Source organism: Podarcis pityusensis (genome assembly GCF_964106645.2).
Source record: "Podarcis pityusensis genome assembly, chromosome: 10".
Classification (NCBI taxonomy): domain Eukaryota; kingdom Metazoa; phylum Chordata; class Lepidosauria; order Squamata; family Lacertidae; genus Podarcis; species Podarcis pityusensis.
This window is the reverse complement of record NC_138035.1, coordinates 22355862-22375476: the sequence shown is the minus strand read 5'-3', so window position 1 is coordinate 22375476 and position 19615 is coordinate 22355862. Positions and strand designations below refer to the sequence as shown.

The 19615-nt window shown below is 44.8% G+C and overlaps 1 protein-coding gene across 1 annotated transcript in view; it reads left to right on the top strand.

The window, feature by feature from the left end:
• Window positions 1-19265, top strand: part of PTN (pleiotrophin) — a 102394-nt gene extending 83129 nt beyond the window's left edge. The window contains exon 5 of the mRNA XM_081024090.1: window positions 18628-19265. Within this exon, the coding sequence (XP_080880216.1) occupies window positions 18628-18680 (53 nt within the window). The 3' untranslated portion in view covers window positions 18681-19265. The remainder of the gene's footprint in view (window positions 1-18627) is intronic.
• The last annotated feature ends 350 nt before the right edge of the window (window positions 19266-19615 follow it).

Genomic DNA, 19615 nt, shown 5'->3' with positions numbered 1-19615 from the left:
AAGGATGGAACCAAAAGATGGAATCAAGCCATCTCTTTACATTGGCATCTTCCTCTGCTATTTCTGTTGTTGACAGAATCCTTCAGCATCCCTTGCTGCAGCTCCCATTATTGCATCACCCTCTAGCCAGGTTGAACTAAAGATGACCAATGAAATGACTGGCTATGGCATCCCTTTAGAATAGATCTTGTCAATGCACCTTATATTGTCTGAAAGAAACTACTGATAAAGGAGATCTAGGATTTATAGACAATTGACTGAAAGTAAGGTTTGCCACCATAAAACGCTTAGAGGTTTTGTTACATTCAAGAGGTATATAATACATAAATAAATTAAGAAAGGAAACACCTCCTTTGGCTGTGAAGGATAGGGAGTGTTGCCTTAAAGATAAAACTAAGCCATTTTGTCAAGGTCTAAGAAGAAAGGCAAGCTGTTGAAAAAAGTTGTAGAAAGATTCTTTTTGTTTTGTAGGTCCCCAAATGACAAATGTTCTGATAAGATAAATCTGTGTGCTTGGTTTACACTTGAGCTATATTTAGGGTGATCTTATAATAAGAAGGGCATTATCTGTCCTTCCCCTTCTTGTCTTTTAAATTAAAAACCTATTTATTCTGCCCTGAAACTTCTATAAACACTGAAGCAGTTCTAGTTTATGGTTTGGAATCCTCCCCTCCACCTCTACTTTGCATTTCATTTGATTCCTTCTTCCTAAACCATGTCTACTTCCTTACCCTTCCTAGTGGTTGATTTTCGACTTTGACTCTGCAGCCAGGAACACGTTTCTGTTTGCCATTTAACTGTAATATACAATGCCCAGGTATCGTTAGACACTTATTGCTGTAATGATGTTTATGTTGCTGCTGCTGATGATGATGATCAGGATTTTGGACAGCTTCAGAAAAGTGAAAAATGTGAAGGAATAATTTACCATGTAAGCCCCAGAACACAGAGATCTGCATGCTCAACCACAGGCATACCTGTGTCAATCCCAGATAAATAAGGTTGTTTTTTTAAAAAGGAGAAGTTCTAATTAATTGGGTCCTTTAATGAACTCTGCAGCTGTAACAAGTGCTGTGTGCACAGGGGAACTGATAGCAGGAACTGAAGCTGTGAAATGTACCACTGTGTCTAAGACAAGGAATTCTGTGCCCATCACAAAAGGTGCACTGCATGGATGCTTGTTTACTGGTTCAGAGTTCCTGCTGCCACCTGAAAAACAGGAGAGCCTAATCAAATATCGCAGTTTTCTTTTGGTTTACTTGCTCTGGATAATGAGACGGATGCAGGATAGAAAACAAAGGAGGCAGGAGCCCTTTAAAGCTGTGTGTCTCAAACATTTTACCTTCAGGGAAGACTTCATGCTGACGTTTTGTCTCTGTACTGCAGAAGATTTGAGGAAGAGTGGGGGAAGGAATCATCATGACTCCATGCAAACCAAGAGTAGAAGCTAGAAAATACCCACCACTGTTCTTTAGCTGTACATTGAGGGAACATAGCTCAGTTGGTAGAGCATGAGATTGGGTTGTGGATTCAAGGCCTACCTTGGGAAAAAGATTCCTGCATAGCAGGGTTTGGACTGGACGACCCTTGTGGTCCCTTCCAACTCTACAATTCTATGGTTCTATATATATCCTGCTGGATTGGGCGAATGGTCCAACTAGTCCAGCATCCTGTTCTTGCAGTGGTCAACCAGATGCCTGTAGGAAGCCCACAAGCAGGACATGAGTACAACATTACAATTTCCAGCAGCTGTCTTTAAGAGGCATGCTATCTCTGATAGAAAAGATATGGCATAGATATTGTGGCTAGTAGCCATTGATAGCTATATCCTCAATTAATCTGCCTAATCCTCCTTTAAGGCCATCCAAGTTGGTGTCCGTCATTACATCCCACGGGAGTGAAAGCCATAGTTGGACTATATGCTGTGTGAAGATCATTGATTCCTGTTCAGTGTTGACATGTGAGCCACAAAAAAAATGTAGGAACATAGGAAGCTGTCTTCTACCAAGTTGGACTATCAATCCATCTAACTCAGTATGGCTTACACTGATTACACCAACTAACTCTCTGGGGTTTCTGACCAGTGACATCCCCAGCCGTACCTGGCAACGCTAGAGAGGGAATCTGGGATCTTCTGCATGCAAAACATTTGCTCTAGATAGAGAGGATAAGAAGACCTCTGAAGACGGTTTGGGAAATTCGCTCACCGGGGGAAGATGGTTTGAGAATTTTACACTGATCTTTGCTCAACTGCACTGGCTGCCAATTTGTTTCCAGGCCCAATTCAGAGTGCTAGTTTTGATCTATAAAGACTGAAATGGCTCAGGACCACAATACCTTAAGCACAACCTCTTTCCATAAGAACCCACCTGGACCCTGCAACCATCACCTAAGGCCCTTCTCCATGTGCCTCCTCCGTGAGTGGTCCAGAGGGTGTAAACACAAGAATGAGCCTTTCCTTCAGTGGCTCCCTATCTGTGGAACACTCTCCCCAGGGAGGCTGACCTGGTGCCTTCATTATTTATTTTTAGCTGCTAGGCAAAAGTGTTTCTGTTTAACCAGACCTTTGGCTTTGACTGATTAACATTCTGTGTCCTTTTAAAGTGTTTGTGGGAGAGGGGTCATTGGTTTGCTTTTGTTCTTCTTTTTATCATGTATTTTGTGTTCCCATTTTGGATTTTTGTGTTGTGAACTGCCCCGTGATCTTTGGGAGAAGGGTGTTATACCAATCCAATAAATAAAATTAAAAGTTAGATAAATGAAACATTGTTTCCTTGCAATTAACATTGGTAGCTCAATTTATAGTCTGCATGCCAATAGATTTAGAGCAGCACTGCAGTGGTGCAGAATTTGATATTATTGCCAATACTGCAAACAGGAGAATGGCAATTACCGGTATATTATGCAATACAAGGTGGTTTTATACAGATATGGTGGCAGTAAAGTTTTGTTTTGCTTTTTTTTTTTTTTTAGTTGAAATATAGTAATTAAGAGAATGTGTTGAATGCTTCTATACCATATACAGTCATACCTCAGGTTACAGATGCTTCAGGTTGTGTTTTTTCAGATTACGAACCTGCCGAAACCCAGAAGTACCAGAACAGGTTACTTCCGGGTTCCGGCGGTCACACATGTGCTTTGCGTATGTGCAGAAGTTCCAAATTGCAACCCGCGCGTGCGCAGACGCAGGTGGCGAACACTGCAGGTTGCAAACGTACATCCCATGCAGATCACGTTCGCAACCCGAGAGTCCACTGTAATCATCTGGTCTGTTTGCTGCAAGAAATGTGTCCCAGAAAGTCAGCAAATGGTAGTTTCAGATCTATTAGTGTCTCACAAACACTGGAAAATAGTTACGATGCCACAAAGCAAAAAAGGTATCACTATTGTTAAATTAATAAGTACCACCTAAAATACAATTTTTAAAAAATTCCCTTGGATACAGAGTGTTAATGGGGGCCTGCTCATGAGGTTTTTTAAAACCACCAGTATAGGAGAGCCCTTCTAGATATTCCACTGACAAATGCAATAAACACAGGGTGGGGACAGTGATGGGCTGCAACCTTTCCATTCGATGCTTTCATTGATGCCTGAAAGGGGTGTCCATGCAAGCACCTCCTTCCAGATGTACAGTTGTGTACAGAGAGTGGAAGGTGAGTCCAGCTTCTCCACCTCCATCGTTCAGCCCGGACACTGGGGTCCAGCGCTGAGGGCCTTCTGGCGGCTCCCTCCCTGTGAGAAGAGAAGTTATAGGGAACCAGGCAGAGGGCCTTCTCGGTAGTGGCACCCGTGCTGTGGAACGCCCTCCCATCAGATGTCAAGAAGATAAACAACTATCTGACTTTTAGAAGACATCATTCTGGGGAACCTGCAATGCAGGAATCTCAGCTGAAGCATTGATTCTTAATTCATTATTTGCATTTATGGCTCATCTTTCTTCCTTGGAACTCAAGGCAGAGTCCCCTGGTGGTCTCCCATCTAGGCAGTGACCAGACCTTGACCAACAATGGCATGGCATGTTTGCTTTATTGTGGGCCTTCAAGCTGTGTCCTGGGAGTTCTTTTCTGGTGACTGCTGCTTCCCGGAGATCCCCTTCTGTGGCTGCTGCTTGGCGCCTGATAGAGTCCATCTGGACTGCTGTGACTTGAAAGGCTTTTTCATGGAAGGGGAGCAGCATCACACGTTGCCATGTCTCTGGTCCTAATTCCACCCCTAGGTGTCCCTCTTTTTTGCAGCTTGTGTCGACCGGGCGTTGCTACTGCTGTGGCCTGCAGTGCCGCCTTCTGCCAGCAGGTGCTGCTGTTTCCTGACAAGTGTCTTTCCACCAGGGTTCCAAAACCCCAAATATGAAGCAGCCCACATTTAAACAAAGATGCTTGTTTTTTAAAAATGGATCCCACAAACGTCAGCTCCCAAAGACAGGTAAACAGTCACAGGGAGAGAAGCACTCATCTTGATCATTTGCAGAGACTTGTTAACAGGAGTTTGGAGGCTGAGAGCACCTGAAAGTGCCTCTTGTGAAGGGTGACCCTATGAGTATCTTGGCTGAATTACCACATCTATGAGAGAGCTTCTCTAGTGGGCTGAAAAGGAGGCAGATCTTTTTTCTTTCTTTCTTTGAACTCTCCCAGGGAATCTCAGTAGAATGGGTCTTCTCAACCACCCACAGCCACTTAGTTCAGCCCTGTAAAACGAGAGGAGCCAAGTTGCTCTGTATTAAGTTTGCTCAGCTCAAACTCAGCCCAAGATTATCCAGATTTGCATAAAACGTATATAACTTATATGCAGAAAATGTGCTAACATATGTATTGCTGCACATTCATTAATCATTGCTGTAGGCAGCGACTGTGACCAGGTTCTTGGGGTACTTGCTAAATCTGCCATTCAGAAGCTAACTGCTAATGGGCAGCTTCAAGTTCCTTGCTGTTCTTCCTTCCTTATACAGGGTGAGTCCTTTAAAAGAGGCCCCGTGGATACAGAGTACACATGTTCCACGGGGCCTCTTTTAAAAGACTCACCCTGTATTTACACTGAACACTGGACAACCCTTTTTTTAAAAGGAGGAGGGGTACATTCAAAATAGAGGACTGACATACCGTCAAATGGAGGATTGACCTTTGTAAAGTAAGGCACATGGCCATTTCGCTGTATAGGACTGCACTGTAAGAAGGACCGTTTCCAGTTTGTATTTTAGGAGAACTATGCACATTACATCAGAGATGGCCAGTGCTCTTTTTCTAGAAAAAGAGGTGCCGGAACTCACCATGAATGTCTTCCTTGTTCTCTTAGAATGGCAATGGCGCCCACCTGAGAGGTGCCAGAACTGAGCTCCAGTGAGTTCCAGCTGAAAAAAAGCCCTGGGGATGGCTAACCCATGTGCCACAGGCCATATCCCCCTGCCAACATTTTAAAGTGGCTCCTCAAACGCCCTCAGATTGTCTTTCTTAAATCCAGTTTTCTGCTTGCTTCTCATCCACACATCCCTTGCTAGCTATTTCAGGCATTTTTAGGTGTCAAAGACACATTTTGTCCCCACATCTCTTATTACCTTTAAAAGGTAAAAGGTAAAGGGACCCCTGAGCATTAGGTCCAGTTGTGGCTGACGCTGGGGTTGCGGCGCTCATCCCGCTTTATTGTCCAAGGGAACCGGTGTACAGCTGTGGCCAGCATGACTAAGCCGCTTCTGGTGAACCAGAGTAGCACACGGAAACGCTGTTTATCTTCCCGCCAGAGCGGTACCTATTTATCTACTTGCACTTTGACATGCTTTCGAACTGCTAGGTTGGCAGGAGCAGGGACCGAGCAATGGGAGCTCACCCCGTCACGGGGATTCGAACCACCAACCTTCTGACGGCAAGTCCTAGGCAAGTCCCCTATTACCTTTAGTAGGGGCCTTTTTTTGCCTCAGGGAAATATCACTGCAAGAAGTTCTAAGACTTTGGGAAATGGGAAATGAGGTTTTCCTCCTGTTTCTTAAGACCTTCTTGAAATAGGGGGGGCCATCATAAGAAGGCCTCAGGAAACAGGAATGGAGGGCAACTGCTTTTAAAGATGAAAGAGCAGCAAACTGGTATTTAAGTTGTGAGTCTTGGTGTATAGTAGTGTATACTAGTTGCCATTGCCACAGCAATATTTTTATTCCCAAGAAGAGGTACTTGTAAGGTTATCTGCCTCACGTACCAAAACAACTTGACTGGCCTTGGTTTCTTTATAACTTGATTTGGGGAGGGAGCACCATTTACTGTTTCTATTCTGACAGCAAAATGTCTTAGAGCTTTCTTGGATACAGTTCAATATTCTATACTTCAGACATCCAAAGGTGAAAATATAAAAGCCAGCCTCATCTTAACAATGAGGAGTTTGGCTGATTTTTTTTAGTTGGTTTATCTGATCCTTGAGGTGAAAGAGTTCCATCCCTTCAATATCCCTGAAAAAGCACCCAAATTATGATTTTGGTAACTGAAAGAAGAATTCAGGTCTAACACTTAATTGCAAAAAAACACATCACCCAAGAAATCAGTTTAAAACTCATTCATCAGTCCTATTAGAAAAATGCAACCATAATAGGAAACGAGGCCCTGCATTTCCCTTCATGTGGTATTATTGTGTTTCTAGATGCATCTTCATGATTGATTATTATGTCCCTCTGTCTTTAATGTTGTTCATTAGGTGGACTCACAGGAATTTAGTATACATTAGCATTACAGAAATCAAAAGAATAAGCTGCTACTCACAGTAATTAGACAGAAAAGTGAGGGATTTTCTCAGCTTCAAAAGGTTTTTTTTTTTAAAAAAAAAGTATTATTATTATTTATTCAATTTGTATCTTCTTCCAAAGGAGCCCAGGGTGGCAAACTCAATTTCATTACAATCGGTTTAAAACACTCTAAAAGCATTAAAAACAACCACATTCTCCCAGCCAATGATTTCAGTGATGATTTCACATAGACAACTTCTTTCATTCTGATTGGAAGTTAGGCATGTGAAAAGAGCTTTTTTGGAGAATGGGGGAAACCAAAGGAACAGCCAAGGACTTCCTGCTCAGCTCCATTGCCCATTGCCTTGACGAATGAAGCACTTGTGAGACAGGGTAGGCCCACCCATGAGACAAGGTGAGGCAAACGCCTCAGGCGGCAGAATCCACAGGGGCAGTGAATCCTGATGTAGCTCTTTATTCCCCCCTTTGTTCCTTTCCCCCATCTTTCCTGGCTGGGAAGAGGCACCATTTTGCGGTTCACCTCAGGTGCCAAAATGTGTTGGGTCAGCCCTGATGTGAGTCCATCAAAATGGGGCCTGTCTGTACTCTGGAGCAAGTCCTTCGACTTTCTTAGGACAGCTTGTCAATTTCAGCTTCTTCCTGGCAGCTGCTACTAAGCAGAGTTCAACGGGATAACGGAACAATCAACAGTAAATAGCTTTTGAAAAATGCAAAGATTGCTCCCTTTAGCAAGCCTATATATGAAAAAGGCAATTGTGTGAAAATCTGAGGATGAAAGAAGCAACACAAGAACAGGCCTTTTCAGTGGTGGCCCACCATTTGTGGAATGCATCCCCTAGGGTGGCTCACCTGGTGCTGTCATTACCTTTAGGCACCTGGCAAAAACTTTCCTTTATAACCAGGCCTTTGGCCTAACTATCTGTGACCTTTTAGAAGTGACTGGGATGTTTTTAATGTATCCTCTCCCCTGGTTTTCATGTATTTGTGATCGAGGGTTGTAAGTCACTTTGGGTTGCCTTGTGCAATATAAAGCAACTCACAAATGCAATAATTTATTATATCTGATTTACACAATATGTCAAATGAGGTGAATGGTGGTGGTAGGATTCTGGAGTTTACCACTTCTGACCTTAGGAGGACTGGGGACATATTCCGAATGCTCTCCCCATCTAAAAATTTCATTGCATGTTGTAAAGGATTCCTTCAGGGAGAAGGGTCGTCTGCTTGACAAGTGCTCTTCAACCTTGGGTCCCCAAGTCCTGGTGGACCACAGCTCCAAACATCCCCAGCCAGGGATGACAGCAATTGTAGTCTAACAACATATGGGCACCCACAGTTGAAAAGCATTGTCTAAGCTAGTTGAATATATGCAGGGAGCTTTTTTTGCGGGGAGAACATTCAACAGTATCAAACACGCACACACATGTGACATCCTGAAGTGGTATGGTTCAGGAAGAGTTTAGGACACTTTTTGTGCTGCTTATGTGAACTAGCAATGCATATATATTTTTCTTTGCATCTTCCTTCAGTGGCATATTTTGGCATTCAGCAGTGCCCATCACCAGCAAGAGTGCCTGGAGCTATTATGCTTATTGTGATAAAAAGATCCAGCATAAGCAAATGTTTATTCTCATTACTATTCTAAATGGGTAAATCATTTCCTTCCTTCCTTCCTTTCGGGCTTCTACACCCCCTTCCTTTTCTTTCTTTCTTTCTTTCTTTCTTTCTTTCTTTCTTTCTTTCTTGTATTTAATTTCGCCCTTCCTTCTTGTCTCCTTCACTCCATCCTTTGTCCTCTGTAAGCATCTCACAGGAATTTTCAAGAGGCAATTCTCACACCTGTGGAATAATAAAAGCAAAGCTGCACCACCAGTTTAAAACACAGATCCTATCAGTAGGTTAATGCAGCTGGCATGACAAAAAACAACAACACAATCATACTGCCCTTTTATAAAAAGAAGCAAGCAAGCCTTCTTGGAGACTTTAGCAAATCACTATCAATTTCTTTTCAATTTCTTTCCAGCCTTTTTTTAACCTTTGGAAGACAGTTGCTATGCTTCCAAACTGTTGTGGTGCTCATTCATCTTTCTGTTATGTCAACATATATTTATTTACTTATAAGTTCTATATACCAGACCCTCCAAGTGTCCCTATTTTCCAGGGACATCCCTGATTTAGAGAAGCCGTCCTGGTTTCTGATTTGATCCTGGAATGTCCCACTTTTTCTTAGGATGTCCCTATTTTAATTGGAAAAATGTTGGAGGGTATGAAGTTTAGACTAATGTTGAAGCTCTGGTGGTGACTCCAATGGCAAAGCAATCAGATTTTCAAGCTGCAGAAGGTTATTCAGAAAGAACGAGAAGGTGAAAGAAGCTTGAAATTGTTAGGAAACTTTGGGAAAGAGGACATGTTCAATCTGCAGAGAATATCTAACGGGTTGTCTTCATCTGGAAGAACTGTCTATATTCAGTTCTGGCAGTTATGATTTGTTGTTATATTTATATAGAAATGAAAAGGAGAAGGGAATGCAGAAAGAGCTTGAATACTAGGACAGAACTTTATGTGACAAGAAATGGCGGGTTGCTGCTGAAAATGGCAGCCATATGCTGTTTTCTCTCTTCCCATCTATGAGGCGGGTGACAACTTACCCCATGTCTTGGTGTTGTTTTGCTGAGTATTTTATTTCCCACCACCAATAGTGTGAAGCACATCAGACCACGTAGTAACAAGGAACGGCTCCAAGCGATTGCTGCCTTAAGCTCCTTTGAGAGGAAGAGCGGGTTGTAAATTTAATAAAAAGAATTTAGGAGGAGAAAGAGAGGAAGGTTTAACTGTGCTTCAACAACAGCAAAAGCATGGTACTTTTCATTGCCTCACAGGCAACGTTTTCGACAGCTTCACTTGCATGGCAAGTCCCCTCCCCCATGTGAAATGAAGACACTGGACACATTAATTAAGGTTAATGGGCATAATAAGGCCACAACTTTATTGATCACAGAATTGAAAGGTATTGGCCTTAGGCATTGGCTCCTATCGACTACCCGGCATGGAGACCGGGAAGGGTTAACCACAAGCCGTGGGAGTCCTGTTGAAGTACGCCAACTAGGATCCCACGGGTGTCACCGCTCGGGGGCGTGCCGGAGGCCCTTACCTCCCTAGGTTTCGGACAAGGCAACGTCCCCCGGAGTCCTTTACCGGACTACCCTTTTCTTGGGGGAAGGTGATGGCGCTTCCTTCCCCCCCATTCATTTGCATAACAATAAACCCCTGCCAATGCCTAACCGCCAAATACCACTGAAGTTGTGACGATTGCTACGAGGTAGGCGAAAAAACCAAAAGGCTGACAGTGCGCCAAATTGGAAAAATTCCTACCAGGCCCCTTGCGGCGACCAACCGGAGTCCATAGCAAGGTCATAGCTAGCTAAGCCTAAGGGTGGGTGGGATGGGAAAACCGCTCAGCTGGCAAGGGGAAAGAGGGCGGTCCCCGGGCGTTCCTGGCCTTAAGTAGGCTAGGCCACGCCTCCCCAGCCCGCCGATTGGCGGGCCGGGTCGCAGGCACGCCCGGGGATTCCCTGGATCTCGCGGGGGCAAAAGGCCAGCCCCCGCGTGTGTGGGAGGGGGTAACCCGCAACCCCCTCTCCTCCCAAGGTCGGAAATGGCTTTCTTGCAAAACCTATGGAACGGAACAACACACAAAGACGTGGGAAAATGCAGAGCAGTGTGCAACACAGTAAAGAGCAACTTGAGGCTTTGTGGGGACCGTGAAGATGTGTAGTTTGGATCTAGTGTAGATCTTGATCTTTCTGTAAAGGATACCTGTTTGGTGTATTCTGCTTGTATTCTGCTCATGGCCCAGACTTTAAGATTTCCAGCATTATTCTTGTAGGCTGTGAATTGAAGAGATGTGAGTCAAGTAGACATCCGACAGGGGAGGCTTTTCCCATTTCATTTGTCAGCGTGCTGCACATGCAAAGTTTCTGCCTGCCATACATCTGCTAAAGGCATAGCAGCCATATCAGAGAAAAGTTGGCAGCCTGCCCATCACCATGAAATGGGGGAGTTTTCCTTGCCCAGCCGATCTCATTGTGAAGGAATATTTTGAGATTCTTCATCATTCTTGTAAAACCAGAGAGCCCGAGATCCCTTGAGCAAAGCCACAAGAGTTAAGTGACTGCTTCATGTTTATAGTGCCAACTGAAGCACTTAGAGTTTATAAATGTTGGTGATACAAAGAGACCTGTCATATGCCAGGATCCAGGGGTCAATCAATTACAGCTGGCAAACATTCAACATCCCAACACTAGGCTCAGTTCACAAACCTGTTAAGCAAGAAATCTTGGGAATGAATTCCCCAATCCTAACCAAACATAGGAATAAGCCCCGTGGATTTTGCTGGGTCTAGGCGTGATGGATTAGCACCACTTCTTAGTAATTTGATAGCAATGCTCAGCAGTGCCGAATAGCTGCAGGCGGCCTTTTCTAAGCCATCACCTTTACTTTATGTATATAAACCTTTAGTACAAAAGCAGCAGGGGGAAGGCAATTACCGTATTTTTCACTCGATAACACGCACCTGACCATAACACGCACATAGTTTTTAGAGGAGGAAAACAAGAAAAAAAAATTCTGAATGAAACAGTAGATGTATCATTTTTGTGCTTCATGCTGTGGCCACAGACATGTGATGTGACGGTGAGTTTGGGGTAGCCCAATGCAAAAATCCTGAGAATCCATGCTTTGTAACCACGTTTTTGTACCATTGCAGCCCCAGGCAACAGTGGGTGCGTGATTTTTTTGGTGCAGGCTGTAGCCATGGACATGCTATGTGATCTGATGGTGAATTTGGGGTGACCCAATGCAAAGACCTGTGGATCCATGCTTTGTAACCACGTTTTTGCACCATTGCAGACCCAGGCAACAGTGGGTGCGTGATTTTTTTGGTGCAGGCTGTAGCCATGGACATGCTCTGTGATCTGATGGTGAATTTGGGGTGACCCAATGCAAAGATCCTGAGGATCCATGTGGATCCGTGCTTTGTAACCACGTTTTTGCACCATTGCAGCCCTGTTTTTGCATCAGATCATTGCTATGTGATCTGATGGTGAATTTGGGGTGACCCAATGCAAAGATCCTGAGGATCCATGTGGATCCGTGCTTTGTAACCACGTTTTAAGTGGGGAGGGAAGGAAAAACATAGAAGGGACAAGGAGCACCGAGAGGGGTGTGAGGTGAAGCAGCTGGCTAAGAATGCAGGAGAGGGGTTTTACCGGAGAGAGGAAAGGAAGGCAAAAGTTTCCCCACCCACCCACCCACCCAAGCCAGCCAGCTCTCTCTCTCTCTCTCTTTCTCCCCGCCCCCACCTGCATGTTGCCTGCGAGTCCCTAGACGCAGCAGCAGCACCGGAGCACGGAGAGGAATTAGAAGGAAGGACGGTCTGCTTTCCCCTCTGCTTGCCTGGAGGGGAGGGGTTTTCTCTGCTCTTTGTTCCGTTTGAGCAAACACAGTAACGAAACAGAAGAAGGTGGGCAGTAAGACCCTGAGGCAGAATGCAGGAAAGCAACAGCTTTCTCTCTCGGGAGGCTCGAACGCACGTGTGGCTGCCTGCAATCAGTTTATCACACCGAGAATGAAGATAAACTGGTAAAATAAGGGGGCTGGGTTAAAGCTAAAGGGAAAACCTCAAAGATCCCTCAAGAACAAGGCAGGGGTTCAGGGCTCCCAAAGCCGAGCTGCAGCCTTAGAAGGGAAAAACGGGGCTTTCGGAGGTGGTTTTTACTGCCCCGCTGCTTCCAATTTTTTAAAAGGCAAATTGCAGGAGAAGATGCAGCAGTCAGTCACTCTCTCACTCCCTCCAAGCACCCACGCTAGCGAACAAACACACAGGCAACCACACACTCACGAAGCACACACACTAGCAAACACACAGTCGCGCTGCACACACAATCAAGCGATCAGAGTGGCCAAACCTCCTAGCAAGTACTTCCCTGGCTTCTGCTGACCGCAACGAAGATGACCCTCGAAGAAAATGTGTGATGCACTCGGGCCAGTCGGCTCCAGGGACCACACATTCGCTCAATAACACGCATAGACATTTCCCCTTACTTTTTAGGAGAAAAAATCTGCGTGTTATAGAGGGAAAAATACGGTATGTTGAAGAGATAGTGCCCAAGGACTAGAAGCAACCCACAATTTAAAGCCACAAATGGAAAACAAGAGTCGAAGCACTACCTTTATTTTTCGCAATTTATTTTTCTCCGTAAGAGGAGGGGCTGGCTCAGTTTTAACAACTGTGAGTTGTTATAGCATCCTAAAAAGCCACGGAAGCCATACAAATGATGCTGAATCATGGCTCCAACCTGCCGAAGCAAACATATGTTTGGAGAAATCAGCGCACTTGTAGAGGAATTTATATTCCCGCAAAATAAGCTCTGTAAACTTGATTCATTGGACTGTTCTGATTTTGTTATCTTCCATTAAGGAGTCAATATGAAGGACTCTGCATTCAGAATAGCTGCTTATACTGTGACACAAACTGCATGCAATAATCCTGAATTTTTACATCAACTGTTGTGAGGAGTCGGAGTCAGGAGTAGGTTAGCAATAAAACACTTGGTGCCAGTCAAGTTAACTCTTTAGTCAAAGAAACCAAAACAGTACAGGCCTAATGATTACAGCAACTCTTCCCAGTAGGTCTTGTCCCAATGAGGGAGGTATGAGGAGGACTGATTGTCCTGCCTTCCCACTGGTTCCTTCTCCAGAAACCTAACGTTCCTTCATTTTGTCTTTCTTTTCTCTTCCCTCTTCGTTTCTCTCTGTGTTCTGGGAGACCAGGAGGAAGGGGAGCTGGTTACAGCAGGAGAGGAAGACTCCCTGGCTTCTTTACCAGCCTGTCCTGTCTCATCTCTGTCTCTTGGTCTCCCTCTGCCTCTGGCTCTGAGTCTGGACTTCTTTCTGCCCCAGTCTCTTCCTGCTCACTAAACCCTGTAGCCTCTTCCGCTCCCGACACCTTCCTCCTCCTCCCAGTCTGCTCCCTCTTCTCCCTCTGACCACTTATCATTGTCCCACCACCAATCCCCTGGCTCTGAGCCTTCTTCCCCTGGGGGGGTTCTTTGGAGGGTTTCCCAGTTGGTGCCTCCCACCACTCTCTGCATCCAGCCAGTCCATGACAACTGTGTAGCCTAGACTGGAACAGCATTCTTCCAAAACTGAAATGGATGCTAATTAGATTAGTCTGTGGCTGATCAAGAGAAAATCATGGGATGGTGGATTGTGTCCTAAACCAGAGATAGATGGCTTCCATCTTGCATAAGGTATGCTTTTTAAGTTTAACTAGAACCCCTAGTTATGGTGTAAAATTGAGCAAAAAAAAATCATGCAGTTGTCTAATTTGGCCACAAGTTTTCTAAATTGGTCCTGGGAGAGAGGAACTTCCAGGGAAGCAGTAGGTGGGTGGAGAGTTAGAAGGAACAGCTAGGTTGTGGCTGCTGCCCCCACTGCGTCCTGCTCCAGACATCGCAGTTTGCCCAGTGTTAGAACTAGTCCTAATTTCAGATCACTCAATGTAGGCCTGCCACTTCCCATGATAAGATTTTCCAAATTATGTAATTTATTATTTAACAAGGTTTATATACTGCTTAATAACTAAGTTGTATGCAAAAAAGTAGGTGTAAATGCATTAAAAATAGCACTTAAAAATAGCAGACACTATAAAATCAAAATGAGATAATATCAACAGATTATTTAAAAACAACCACCATGAATTTTCTAAATATAAGTAATGACATTCCAACTCTACAATGCCACAATTCTATGATCCTATAACATGTTTGGATCAGCTTGCCTCAGTAAATCTCTCGGTAGCTTGGCCTCCATCATCTGCCATCTCTTTGTCTTTGCCTCTCTTCTGGAAGAAAGAAAAATCTATGCCCTTAGCAGACAGGGGGGAAATACAGCAAGCATGTGGGGCAGAGAAAGGGGACTGGGGGTGGAAAGCAGGGTCAAATAAGATTTTCAGGGAAGTAAACCCAGTTTCCGCAGTAAATAAGGAAGGAAAGATGGGAGGTGTCTTGGTGTCTTTGTGTTTATAGATGTATGTGTAAAAACCTTTCTCTTGCTTTCCACTGAGCCGTGACCTGGTTTCTCCAGGAGCTGCCTGCTATTTTCAGTTTGTTCTAAGCTAGACCCTGAGACAATACCTCGCATGCCAAGTAGAGCTGGCACTTGTGATCAGAACGCCTCTGCCTCAACCAGAGACTATTCCTCATCACTCCTCCCTTGCTTCCGAGCCCCTGAATATTCTTTTTGAATTTTTATTTTAAGAAACATCCTCCTGTGTATTAGGTGTCTATAAAGTGGCATTGAATATATGCATTGGGAGTAGACCACTGTGGTGCTCCAGGTATGCTGTGGACCACATATCCCATCAGCCTCAGTCAGCATGCCCAATGGTAAAGGATGATGGGAGTAATAGTCCACAACATCCGTGGTCCATCACCGTGGCTACCTCTGGAGTAGATCATTGCTTTCTTGCAGGGGCGGCTCATCCCGTTACACCACCTGAGGTGAAACGGGAAAGTGCCACCCTACTCTGCTGCCACCTCCTGCAGAAGCCTCCCTTACCTGGATTCTGTGGCGGTGGCAGGTTACAGTGAAGTCTCATGAGGTTTCAGCAAGATCTCCTGAGATCTCGCCAGAAATTGGCACCGTTGCCAGCACACGTCTGTAGAGGAAGCAGAGTGGGATGGCATGCCCTCCAACATTCCTCAGCTGAAAATAGGGGCATTCTATCCTACATCAGCATCACTGCTTTAAAGGGTCAGGCACCCCTTTTGCCCATCATTAGCCATGAGAAAGGAATGTGCAATTGTAGCTGTGATTCTAAGGGGGGGGGGATTAAGGTGGACTGGGTGCCTAATGTTATCCAGAACATTAAAAGCATCCAGTATGACAAAGGTACTTTTGGATCAATAAGTGACCATTGGTATTGTTAAACAGTTGATGATAACTGAACAACCGAAAATGTTCAGATCAATGTTTGGTCAAGATGAACAAAATGAGCCAGAGGATGAAGAAGAAGAATATGAGGTGGAAATGAGGAATACTCAGATGCTTCAGACCAAATTGATGAAAAGTTGGGAGGATTGGATCACAGAATCACTAAATTGAAGGAAGCCGTTTGTGATGTGGAAATGGAAACAACCTCCGTACAAGGATTTGGAGGAAGAGGAGATAAAATCACAGAGGCTGCTTTGGAGAACCATCTGGATTCTGATGAAGTTGAGAGGAAAAAGGCTTTGGGACTGGAGTCCTGGCCTTTCTTCACCTCTAGCAGAGAGAAAGTACTCTGCATACGATTGGAGCACAGCAAATCTTCTCTCCCTATGATAGAGTTGTGGAGGCTGAAGATCCCCACCTTACAATATCTGCCTAAATAATCTCCTTCTCTGAGTCTTTCTGAAGCAATCTGAGACTGCACTGACATACCTGTCTCTGCTCCTCACTCTTCATACCTCTTCTGGTCCTGGGAGACCAGATGGGAGGGGAGCTGGTCACAGCAGGAGAGGGAGACACCCTGGCTTCTTCACCAGCCTGACTCATCTCCATCTCTTGGCCTCCATCCTCTCCTGCTGCAGCTTCTGATTTTGGACTTCTCTCTACCAGACACTCCCTTCTCAACAAACCCTGTTACCTCTTCGGCTTCCGACAGCTCCTCTCAGATTTCTGCCTCTGTCCATTTATCGTTGTCTCGCCACCACTCCCCAGGCACTGAACCTTCTTCCCTTGGTGGTTCCCCATCTGGTGCCTCCCACCATTCCTCTGTGTCCAGTCAGTCCATGACATCAGGTCTCATTATGTTTAGGAACGTTTACTTTCATGACGTGTATGCGGAAGATTGCATCCTGGAGCTTCGCCCTCTGTATAAGGTTGCTCAGAAGTAAGTCCCACTTGATCCCAGGTCAGTGTTTGTGTGCAGTAGGACTCTTCGCATATTTACTCAATTTCATTGAGCTCGGCAAGAGCTACTTGCCCCTACTTCACTCCCCCCTAAGAAACCTAGCCCTGCACGACCCTGTCCTATGAATAACTTACTCTTGCTTTCCATCTTAAACACATCTACTTGGAAGTAAGCTCTGCCTCATTCAGTGGAATTAACTGGCATGGAGAAATGGAGTGAAGTCAACAAAGGCTGGCTGCCTGGCCTGGTGAAGGGATTGAAGGAGGCAGCGAGAAACAGGCATAACTGGGCAACCGCTCTTCCTTCCCTGGCTGAGAGGAGCCCTGTGGGGAGGGAGCTCAATGGGTAGAGCTCTCTGCTGCATTCCAGCATGTGCCTGGCATTGAAAGTGAAAAGTAAGTCCCTCAGGAAGGAGGCGTGAGGGCTCTGACAGGGTCCTACAGTCCACCCATCTTCTTCCCAAAGCCTAGTAAGCACTAACTAGGCTTCAGGAAGAAGCACTCCTTCCTGTTTCCCAATGCCTCTACCACCACCACCCCAATGGCTGGCTCTCTGTGACTAAGAGAGAAGCCATAATGTTTTAAGGGTTTTCATCACTATCCCAGCATTTTGTGGCACTTGAAAAGTATGGGCCACCTTATCAGTTCCTGCTTTCTAAGAAGACATGCTCAGAACAGCAACTTGTGTAGAAACCTAGGAAGCAGGATCTTCTATCCAAATCTCCCTCCATTTCATGGCCTCATCTGCAAGCCACAAAAGTAGGGACAAATTTTTCTCTAGTGATTTGGGATAGAATAAAACCCATCAGGCTGGCAGCTGCCATTTTTTATTTCCCCCCTTTTCACTTGTGATCATTGCCCCTGCAGCCTAATATCTACAGTGGTACCTCGGGTTAAGAACTTAATTCGTTCTGGAGGTCCGTTCTTAATCTGAGGTACCACTTTAGCTAATGGGGCCTCCTGCCACTGCCACCGTGCAATTTCTGTTCTCATCCTAAAGCAAATTTCTTAATCCGAGGTACTATTTCTGGGTTAGCAGAGTCTGTAACCTGAAGCGTCTGTAACCCGAGGTACCACTGTATTGGAATGAGACATTCTGGAAAATATAAAATGGTAGGATCAGCTCAGTGGAGGTTTGAAGACATTTATTTCTGGTAAGCATTGGACATCCCTGTAAAAATCACTCCATTCCCATAAAAATGCTCAGAGGAGCAGAGATTCCCCCTCCCAAAACATCCCCTCCCACCAAAAACAAAAACTAAAAACGTTCAGGAAGAGCTTTTAGATATTACAAAGTTTGACCCAGGACTGCTCTAAGTGAGTGTAATTATTGCATTTTCATAGTCTAAAATCAACTCTGTTTTGGTTGTCAGAGTGAAACATACCACTAGAAAAAGAAGGTGTGCTTTAGTAACCGGCAGGGCTGTGAACTGGCTCTGGATGACTCCTGGATCCTGCAACTCCTCAGGCTAATTTGAGTCAACTGGGGTTTTGCTGGAGCTGGTTGAGGCAGCCCGAGATTTTCCCAGGGTTGGAGCAGGTGCAAGGAGAGTTTGCCTTGGTGCTTTTCTTTCTCCTGCCTCCTCCCAACCCAAATTGAAGACTCTGCAAGGCTTTCAGGTCAATTCAGGTGGGAGCAGGGACACTCTAGATGTTTGGGAAGAAACCTTTCTTCTTTCTTTGACTTTGGCTGTGTTTCTGATCATTTCTGGCACCAGGATTTGGGAGGCACTCACAGATAGCCCCCAAACCTGGAGGAAACAAGGCATGCAAAGTGAGCATTCTCTTAGGCTGCATCTGATCTTCTGGGATGCTGTCGTCCCAAAGTGAGCAATGGGACCACTGTTAGGGCAGTGATTCCTAATCCTGGGGCCCTAGCAAATGTCCAGCTATGGCACCTTGTGGAGTTGTTTCTGATGCTCTTGTAACACTGCAATTATTTCTTGTGTCAACAGAGCCCAAGAAAAAGAAAAAAGAAGGCAAGAAACAGGAGAAGACACTGGAATAGTGAAGATGTGCTGGGCTACGCGGGAAAGGGACTTCCTCGAATGTAATCGGTTAACAAGTTTCATTGACACCTAGGCGTTTTATCCAGAAGTTATTTATAGCTTAATTGTACAATAGGAAGAAATAAACGTACCAATTCGCCCTCTTTATTCTTCTTCTTTTTTATTTTTTACTTTAGTGTTTTAAGTGTATAACCTTAACCGCATTTGTAGAAGTCTGCCATAAAAAGGCAGTAATGTCATTTAGTACCTGATTTACTATTGTATATTGGAAAGTATAGATTCATCCCAAATTCCCACCCCCCTTTCCTCCTTTGGAGTCCAATCTTCTTAAGGCCTGACTCTGCATGCTAAGGGCAGGACTTATGACCCACATGGAAATCCCACAGGACGTGTTCTATCGAGGTTCCATGATGTCAGAATGGTCTGTCCATATGCTGCTCAGACTGGCCGTCTTATGATGTGTAAAACAGACTTTTTACGTTTTATAACAGCAAGAGTGGGTCTCTGTCCCCAGATTGTACCTGCCCTGAAATAACTAACTTGGTTGTAATTTACACCTTTTAATAAAACAACTTAAGGCTCTAGTCCATAATGATTTCTTAATGTGTTTCCTGAAAATGTTTTCCCTCCCATGAATGAACAGGGGATAAGTACGAAAATATGTTTGCACAGCAGGCTTCACTTTCTGCCACCATGAACTGAAATGCTAAAAGAGCTAATAAGGTCTTCCCCACCTGAAAATAGTCTGTTTATACCCCACCCATCTGGCTGGGTTGACAGTGGGTCAGTGCTGATGTTGTTCATCTTTGTCCTTAAGCAATATCTGCACCCAAATCCCTATGCCAGTCTTCCTAGACTTGCAGCCCTCCAGATGTTTTGGACTACAAGTCCCATCATCCCCAGGCAGCATGGCGAATGGTCAAGGCTGATGGGA